This window comes from Seriola dumerili, unplaced genomic scaffold, assembly GCF_002260705.1.
Source record: "Seriola dumerili isolate Sdu_G_001 unplaced genomic scaffold, Sdu_1.0 BDQW01000784.1, whole genome shotgun sequence".
Classification (NCBI taxonomy): domain Eukaryota; kingdom Metazoa; phylum Chordata; class Actinopteri; order Carangiformes; family Carangidae; genus Seriola; species Seriola dumerili.
In genome coordinates this window covers 18,737-28,043 of record NW_019175039.1, presented here as the reverse complement: position 1 = coordinate 28,043, position 9,307 = coordinate 18,737, and the positions used below count along the sequence as shown (strand labels likewise).

At 40.8% G+C, this 9,307-nt stretch overlaps 1 protein-coding gene across 1 annotated transcript in view; it reads left to right on the top strand.

The window, feature by feature from the left end:
* LOC111236973 (poly [ADP-ribose] polymerase 14-like) overlaps positions 1-8,208 on the top strand; it is a 32,289-nt gene extending 24,081 nt beyond the window's left edge. Inside the window, exons 16-23 of the mRNA XM_022765896.1 lie at positions 340-525; positions 1,635-1,838; positions 2,341-2,459; positions 3,581-3,816; positions 3,941-4,212; positions 5,549-5,688; positions 6,023-6,197; positions 6,982-8,208. Of these exons, the coding sequence (XP_022621617.1) occupies positions 340-525; positions 1,635-1,838; positions 2,341-2,459; positions 3,581-3,816; positions 3,941-4,212; positions 5,549-5,688; positions 6,023-6,197; positions 6,982-7,265 (1,616 nt within the window). The 3' untranslated portion in view covers positions 7,266-8,208. The remainder of the gene's footprint in view (positions 1-339; positions 526-1,634; positions 1,839-2,340; positions 2,460-3,580; positions 3,817-3,940; positions 4,213-5,548; positions 5,689-6,022; positions 6,198-6,981) is intronic.
* Positions 8,209-9,307: the final 1,099 nt, after the last annotated feature.

The window sequence follows — 9,307 nt, the reverse complement described above, 5'->3', positions numbered from 1 at the left end:
CAGAGGGAGGGGGGGGGGTTTTGAACTTTGATTTTCCCAAACATATTTTCCAGCTAGTCTTAATGCTATTTTACTTTCAATGATGGAGGAAGTATTCAGACCGTTCACTTAGGAGTAAACGTACCACACAATAAAAAAAAAACGAACTAACCAATCGAGTCCAGCATCTCCCTTTAAACAAAAAGAACTTACTCTTTAACCAAAAGGTCTATCTCTTAGACACTTAATAACAATCTGAACAAGCTCTGTAGTGGACATACTTTGATTGATTCAGTTTGGACTGTAGCTTTACTGTGAAATGTAATTGTGTCTGACCTGATGTTTGGTTCCTCTCTGAAGTGAGCTCTCCAGATTACCAGTCTAGTCCAATGATCTTGACGTCAGCTGGAAACCTGCCCAGCAGACACATCATGCACATCGTCGGCCGGAACGATCCTGCAAAGATCAAGGACATGGTTTACTCTGTGCTGAAGACCTGCGAGGAAAACAAGTTCAACTCTGTCGCCTTCCCAGCCCTGGGAACAGGTCTGTCCAGACAAAAACTATGTACAACTGTAATCTGAAGAAGAGCCTTCTGTTGTAGGGACTCAACATCTCTGGTTCCCTTTTTCCTCTCACTTGTTTCCTCCGTTTATTGGTTCATTTTGTCATTTCTATCATTTCACTGCTTCCACGTGGTTTGGTTTTACAGTTGATGGGTATTTTTCACTCGCCTCGCTCCGTTAGAACAGACAGAAGCTGCATTTGATCTGATGTGCAGGTACAGTAGACAGAAGCAGATGTAAAGTAAATTCTGTTTGTCAGCCAAGCAAAATGAACCAGATCCTCTCAAAAACCTAAATATAGCTTTTATGTTTTTTGAGTAGAAACGGCACAGAGTTCTGTAAAACCGTTCTCGACCAGCTCTTACATCTGTACATCTGACAAATGTAGGGAAATGTAACACAACTGCAGATTACAGAGAGATGGTAAGAGGAGAATCATGATCATCAGAGGATGATTCCTATCGGTTTTGGGACGTTCTCCTCAGAGAAACAATTAATTTGTGATGTTCTGAAAAAAGTTTTAAAAAATTACACATCCCAATTTTCCAGAGCACGGATGTCGAGTCTTGTCGTGTCATGAGTTTATAATCTGGAGTTTGGATATTTAGTTCAGAACCTTTAGCACTTCATATAAATATTCTTCTTAATGAGACTGATCATATCACTAAGGCTGCAGCTAATGATCATTTTCTGTGCTAATTAATCTGTAGATTTTTTCCTCATTTCATTGATGAATCTTTTGCTCCAAAAAAAATGTCACAAAATTGTGAGAAATGTCCGTGACGTCTTCAAATGTCTTGAAAAGTTACTAGAACATTTCAAAATAGTTGAGGATCAGTTTCCTGTTGGTCGTGTAATTGTTTCGGCTCTAAACATTGTATATTAGTAATTTGAGAAATAGCTTTAAACTTTGATCAGAAAACAATTGAAATATAATTTCTAAGACACCAGGACTGTAGACTGTTGGTCTGTACTGCCATCGAGTTTCAAGACTACGATGTTTTTGCATCCTGATCGTCTTGTCCATCCTCACATCATCATCACCATCGTCATCGTCATCATCATCACCGGTCCTTGTCTGCCTGTTAGGTCAGGGAGGGGCCAACCCGTCGGCGGTGGCAGACGCGATGGTGGAAGCGGTGGTGGACTTTGTGAGGAAGAAGCACCCGAGGTTTGTCCGCAGCGTGAAGATCCTGATCTTCCAGACGATCATGATGACGGAGTTCCACAAGAGCATGAAGAGGAGACAGGGAGAGGAGGTGGAGGGGAAGAGCGTCTTCTCCAAGATCAAAGGTATTTTAACTCCACCTACTCTAGTCGTTATGTTTATTCTTTCTTCCTGTTCTTTCTGATGAAGACTCGCTCAGGGAATCATGTTGTAATGTCTTTCTTAGAGATGAAACGATAATGCCGGTGTATACTTTTCTTATTGTCAACAAAATCTCTTGTGCAGACTCGAACCAACAATGTGTTGGCATCTCAACACTCCCTCTCTTCCCTCCTCTCTCTGTGGCTCTCAGCTCCAAACCCGCTGGCCACTCCTCACAAATTCATCGCTTCATTTTTAAAACAGTTGAGCAGTTTCCTTAAACAGCTGCTCACTGTAGTTTTTAATCAAACAGGAGGAAACGGTGCATTTGTTGGGGACTATTTTCAGCAGCGTATTAATCCACATTTGGTGCAGCAAATAACTGTTGGAAAAACACTGCACTCTTTGAGAATGATCATCTCTGCCATAAACATGTGTCTGTCATGTTACTGTAAAATAACAGACTGTTGTTTTATGCTGTTTCAGACACCGTCACTTCCTTCTTTACGGGATTAATGGAGGAGCGGCCCAGCGCTGACGGCTTGGTCCTGGAGGGGGAGGAGTTTGAGTCCACAGAGTTTCAGCTGTGTGCCGACAACAAAAAGGTTGACAAGCATTCATTCCCTCCATGTTTCAGCTGTTTGCTTTGAGAGGATGTCTTGATTCTGGACACACATCAACAAGTTGTCCCTTTAAAAATTCACACAGGTCAGCAGAACAGTTTGACACTGAACCACTAGAAGAACGCTGGCAGCTGATTTAAAGGAGTAGTTCAACATTTTTGGTAACTTCTCTTTTCTTTCTGAGAAGGAACTGAAGAAACTGATATCACTGTGTTAAGTACAGAGGTGGAGTCAGGACATGGTTAGCCTAGCTTAGAATAAAGACTATAGTTCAGACATCCACCTACCAACGCCTCTAAAGTACAGTAACTAATAATGTTTGTTTCATGTATAAAAAACAGAAATGTAAAAATGAGGGTTTGTGGTTTTAGGGTTATGTGCTGGAACTATTTCTTGTTGAACAACAGTCGCTGCAGTGACTGTGCGCAGCTTCCTGCAGTGTTGTCACCACAGTGAGGTCGGCAGGTTTAGTACCATCGTGTTTGTACAGAGACCCAGACTAAACCTGTGCTCCCGGACCACATCTGGCAACCTGTGCTATCACTGGAGAAGTGGGCGGATGGATGGAACACTGCTGTTCAACAATAGGGATGTGATTGGTGAAGGACAATAAAAGCAGCTAACGCTAAGTGACGTTACTAGCCTACAGTTCCCCCACAGATCTGTTTTCATACAAAACGTGTCGTTGCCTTTTACGTGAGGACGACTTGAGGACAACTGTTCGTACAGCCAAGCGTTTCATGTGGTGATCAGTGGGCTAGCTTATTAACTTTCACAAACACTAGTTATTTAGTTTCATATAAACTGAATCTTTATCATCGGATTGATCCTTCGACAACAGAGTCAGAGTTGACCTGCATCTTAGACTGATGGATTAGACAAATCACAAGGAATAATCATGACATACCTGTATCCCGTCTGAAACAACAATCAACTGACAAACCACAACACATGAGCGTGACTGGGGTGTGCAGCAGCTGTGGAACTGGGCAGAAAATGTTTTTTTACTATACAGCATATTAATTCAGCACAAACCAGATGTATGAGATTATTAAAATGCATCAATACCTGTCTGTAACTTCACAACCATTTCTCTGTCACAGGCTGTGAGCGAGGCTAAGAAGAGGATAGAGCAGCTGATTGTGGCCGAGCAGGCGAAGAGAACCATCGCCGACCCGCTCATCAGTCACCTGTCGCAGGCCGACGTGGAGCAGCTGAGGGCCCTGCAGAGGGAGCTGACGGTTAGCATCCGTCTGGACAAAGGGCTGGAGGACCAGGAGCCCAGCATCCACCTGGAGGGCCTGACCAGGGACGTCTTCACCGCTGAGTCAGCAGTCAGGTCTGAAAACAGGGACCACAGTGATTTATGACACAACAAAGGAGAGAGAATACATGATAAAGCTTCAGTCTGGAGTACTACGTGGTAAAGTATTTATTTTCTTTATCTTGTTTCTGACCATCAGTAACATCATCCGGAGGGTGGAGAGGACTGAGAACTTGAAGACCAAGGCCTTGATGCTGAGTGCACTGGTAGAATGGCAGTTTCAGCACTCCAGTGGGATGATGGTGCCCTTCGACATGAACACCAACCTCACCCTGGAGGAGGCTCTGGAGAGAAAAGAAAAGGTGAAGATCAAGATCAACAATGAAACGTACTTCGCTCACGTACTGTTTGGAAAAGCAGTTTCGGAGGATGGGCGAAGAGAGGTGGAGCTGCTCAGAAAAGACTTGAAAGGTGAGTCATTATTGTGTGAATCATCAATTTACCTGTTAATAAGAAACACGGTCTTATGTACGGTACAACCAGAATCACAGTCCATAACAAAGTGAGGAGAACATTATCGCCCAACATGTTACAGATTTTAACGATTTGAAATGACTAAATGTTTGTTTCGGGCTTATTTTTGGTGGCAGACCTTTTCTAGACTGCTTTGATTGGGGGGGGGGGGGGTTGACTGGTCACTAGCTGCCAGACTTCATTACTGGGGTCCTCTATGCGTGTTCTTTAGGACCCAAATGCAGACCATCCAAGAGTAAGTGAAGAAGGTGATTTATTAAACAAAGGAAAAAAAACAGTAACCAAGATTTCCAAAAACCGAGGCAGGAACAAAAACCCAGAAGTCAGGAAACACAGGAGCACGACAGGGGAAACACAAAGGTGACAGTGAAAGTTAACGTAAGACGTCCACAGGAAAACACTGGAATACAACTGCAGAACACTGGAGTGACACAGGAGTACAACCGGAGAAAACAGGACAAACTGACAAAGACAAAAGGGAGCACAGACACTAAATAGACTCAAGGGAGGCGAGGGTGATTGAACACAGGTGAAACAAATTAGGACGGGGCACACAATTAAAGAGGAGGGAAACACAAGACAAAGACAGGAAGTAAAGTAATATGGGACACACAAGGCAAGTGGTTTCAAAATAAAACAGGAAATAAATCAAATCCCAAAAAATCAACATAAAGTGTCCAAAACAGTCCAAAGTCCAAAAGTTTTCAAACAAATAGTGTCCTCTTATGGGCAAACACTGTAAACTACAACTTTCACCATTTTATCTGATCTAAAATTAAGTTATAGAATGTAATTTTATTTTTCTGATAATTTGTTCTGTGATAAAAGTCAAAGGTACAAGAGGCCTGTAGATATAAAAACTGAATAGAAGTCAACTACGACTCCCATGGTGCATTTTGGCAAAAGTAATCCAATAGAGCTGAAGGTTCGCCGGAAAGATAAAGGATAAAACTGGTGAGAAAAATGAAAACAGTTAATCAGGGTAAGTCAGGTTTTGATTCTGGGTCAAATTCTTTCAATTGTCTGATTAAAATCTTCGATACAGTGAACCACAACCAATGCCCTTTCTTGGTTTGAATCCCATTTCACTGGACATTCACTACAGATCAAATGTTTTGTCTTGGTTCATATATTAATTCAAATTTGAAATACAAAGTGACAGCTGCAGTCTAAACAGTGAGATGAACGATGGCCAAGGCTATGAAAATATCTGTATATGTGCATCTTACCCTTTATTACCTTCAAACAAACACTCCTGTTGCGATGTTTGCAGATGACACCGCTCTGCCTGGACACTGGGACGACATGAAAGGCGACCTCGTGAAGCTGTTTCCTCTGACGGCGGGATCTAAGGAATACAGTGATGTGGAGACAGAACTTACAAAGACCGGTCTTACTCCAAACATTATCAGTGTATGTTCACGTTCTGATCATTCTAACTGTATTATTATGTTATAATTTCAGTTTTATCATCCCCTAAAGTCACAATAGTCAAAGTCATTACTGCATCTTTACTCCCTCTTTCTTCAAAACAATCAGATCATCAGTTTATATGTATAATCCTCACAATGTAACTGACAAGGAAGTGGAGACCAGTCATCCATCTTTACATACAGTCATTTGTTGATACTATAAAAATAATGTTCATCATATTTAGGAAAGACACAAATTAAAAACCACATTCAGGCAGCAGAGTGAGAATGATTAACAGAACGATTAACGTGTTGTGTTGTAACTCTGGTGGCAGATTGAACGGGTTCAAAATAAGACACTGTGGCAGAGTTACCAGCTCATGAAGAAACAACTGGAGGTGAAGAACAAACACACCAACAATGAAAAGCTGCTGTTTCACGGCACCGGTGCCAATTCCATCGATCTCATCAACAACCAGGGCTTCAACCGCAGCTACGCAGGAGCACACGGTAACCACCGCCTCGCACATCTGACTCCTCAGGTGGAATATTTATACATTAGTGTTGGGACAAACTAGTTCATCAGTATTGGTAATTACAGCAACTACTCTTTAAAACCATTAGAAATCACTGTAATAAAACTGATTCATAGTGTGGTTAAGGTTTGGCAAGGTTTTAATGAGGCACAGCCTTGGTTAGCAGAGCAATGCTTGGATTACCTGAGTGGTATCAGCTGCTTCATTCATGCATCGAGCCCCATGATCTGAAATTAACCCTTAATCTTCCTAATCTATGGATGGTGTTGTCAATTTGTTGGTCCACCAATTTGGTTGGATACAGACATTCATGATCCCCAGAGGATTAATCCTACTGACTTTAGTAAGTCTCTAAGTTTTTATCTAGTGCCACCAGCAGGTCAAAGTTGTCACTCACCCTGAGAAGTATCTCAACACACTGACGTATATGATCCCTGTATCCTACTGACTCAGGTGACCCACTGGTTTCCTCAGTCGCCATCATCAGGTCAAAATGTTAAGTTGTCCAACACTTTGGTTTTTAATAAACTCTCTGAAGCTGCTCTTTTCTGTTATTGGACTTCAGTGTCCGACAAAAAAAAAAGAAGAAAGTTAACAGCAGTTCAAGTTTCATAGTGGACAGAAGCACCGATGATGCAGCAGCAATGATCTAATTCAACCTGAGGGAATTATCCAGATCTGGAAACCATGTCATTGATGTATTTGATTTAATGATGAATGGTGGTTTAGTCTGTTTAATGTGTTTATTTTTGCTGCAGGTGCGATGTATGGCAATGGTTCCTACTTTGCAGTGGACCCTGCCTACTCGGCGGGAGGCTATGCCAAGCCAGACATCAGGGGGCACAAGCGCATGTACCTCGCCAGGGTCCTGGTTGGAGACTATACCACTGGAAGAAATGGAATGATCACTCCACCCGCCAGAGGCTCTGGGAATGCTGCAGACCTCTATGACAGTGTTGCTGATAACACTGCCAAGCCAGCCATATTTGTTATCTTCAGTGACATACAGGCTTACCCAGAATACCTTATCACGTTTACATAAACTACCATGATCACACTGTGCAAAAGTTCTGATAAGAAATTTACTGTTTTATCTGTTTTTAATTCAGTCTACAAAATCAGTTTCATAACTTCTGTAATGGCTGTAAAATTGTAAATCTTTCTAAAAGGTGATTTATGAAAGTTTTTGCTATTGCTACGTAACCAAGGTTAGCATTAACAGCTGTTTACTTACTAGTGTAGAAGAAACACAGAGTTCAGCATCCAATTTCATTCTTTTACGCACCAGGAGCTGCCTCCAGTGGTGGAAAATAATACCAATGTCAACTCTTATTTTGCTTCTGTTTCTATCAGTTCCTTTCTTCTACTGAAGTTAGCATGCTAAACAGCTAACCCTTGCTCATCCCATATTGTAATAGCCTGCCATTGGATGGTAGTTTACAAATGGTAAATGGTGTTTTCATTCTGAAACATAATATCTGGGCTACAGCATTAGCTTTCTGGTATTTTTGGCCACCACTCTGTGGACGGCAGTATCGTTCTGTTGGTCTGCCTACTTTGTTCAGACTCGAATATCTCCACAAATATTGGTTGGATTATTGTGTTCGGACATTCCTGGTCCCCAGAGGATGAATGCTATTAAGGCCGCTGATCCTCTGGCTTTTCATCTGGTGCCATCAAAAATTGGATTCATCCAACACTTATGACCAAATATCTGCAAAAACTAATGATATTCCCATCAGCCTCAGCTGGACATTGTATTGCTAATTATTAAGTGCTAATTAGCAAATTTTACCATGCTAACACACTAGCAACAAGCATGGCAAACATCATGCTAAACATCAGCATGTTGGCTATAGATTCATAGACTTATTTTCAAAACAATTTCCCATGATACTTGATCGAGTGGAGACACTGTAACTACAAGTGCTGTGGCCATGTTCCTTTAAACTTAAACTGCCTTTAAATAAAGTTTGAAATCTGAATTCTGCCCAGTGTGTTTGTTATGATGATACAACAACAATGTTTTTGTTGCATATCAGACTGAATAATACATTTTTCAACATTATTTTTATAAACAAAGGAGAACCCCTCGGGCAGCTTTTTCAGAACACGCAAATTATTACATTTGCGAGACAGATGTATGAAAAGCATTCCTTCATAACACCTACAGGGCTCTGAAAGTGTGGTATGTTGCACATTGTCAGACAATATAGCATATATATTTATATATATTTAATAACATAATATATAGTATATAATGTAGAATAGTTAAACAGTCCAGCAGGGGACATTTATACAGTTTATTTTTTAGGACTTTTACTTGTAAAAGAGTATTTCCACAGTATGGTGTTAGTACTTTGACTTAGTCAAAGGGTCTGAACCATCACTATTTCTCTACTGGATCTATATATTGTTCCTTGTGACACTTCATTTTTTAAAGGGAAGAGGTTCTTTCAGTCTATGGTATTTTTAACTATGTGCTGGTGCCAGGAATTGAATATTTCTCCAGTGCTTGAGGTTCATTATTGTTGGACTGTATTCATGAAAGGCCAAAGCGATTTTATGAGGTGTGTTTATTTTGTGATGTACAGAATGAATTACAAGCTTGTTTTTTGTAAGATTATCACTGTATCAGCATATCATTATTAAAAATGTCATTTCAATCAAGAGAAGTCTGGTAAAGAGAAGTCTGGTAACAAAGACAGTGGAGTTAAAAAAAGTGTTGTTTCAGTTTCAGGTTTACAACATTTGTCCTGGCCTGAGTTCCCGGAGTGGATGAAGAAAGAGGAAAGTGGAAATAAAAAAGACAATAAAAACAGCTTCATAGTCTGGTAAATCTGGTATTTCTAAGAACACAACTGTCCAGTAATACTGGAGTAGGTGGAGACTGCTGTTACTGAAGAGCACAAACGATTATTTATAAAGCGCTCTGTACTTTCACTTCTTACATGTCTTTCAGACTGCACAGGGCCTGGGTCACATCTGGGTAAGTTCCATCAAACCAAACAAACTGAAATTTTGTGTGTGTGTGTATACAGTTTGTGTTATCAACTGTAACTAGAACATATTTCATATAAGCAG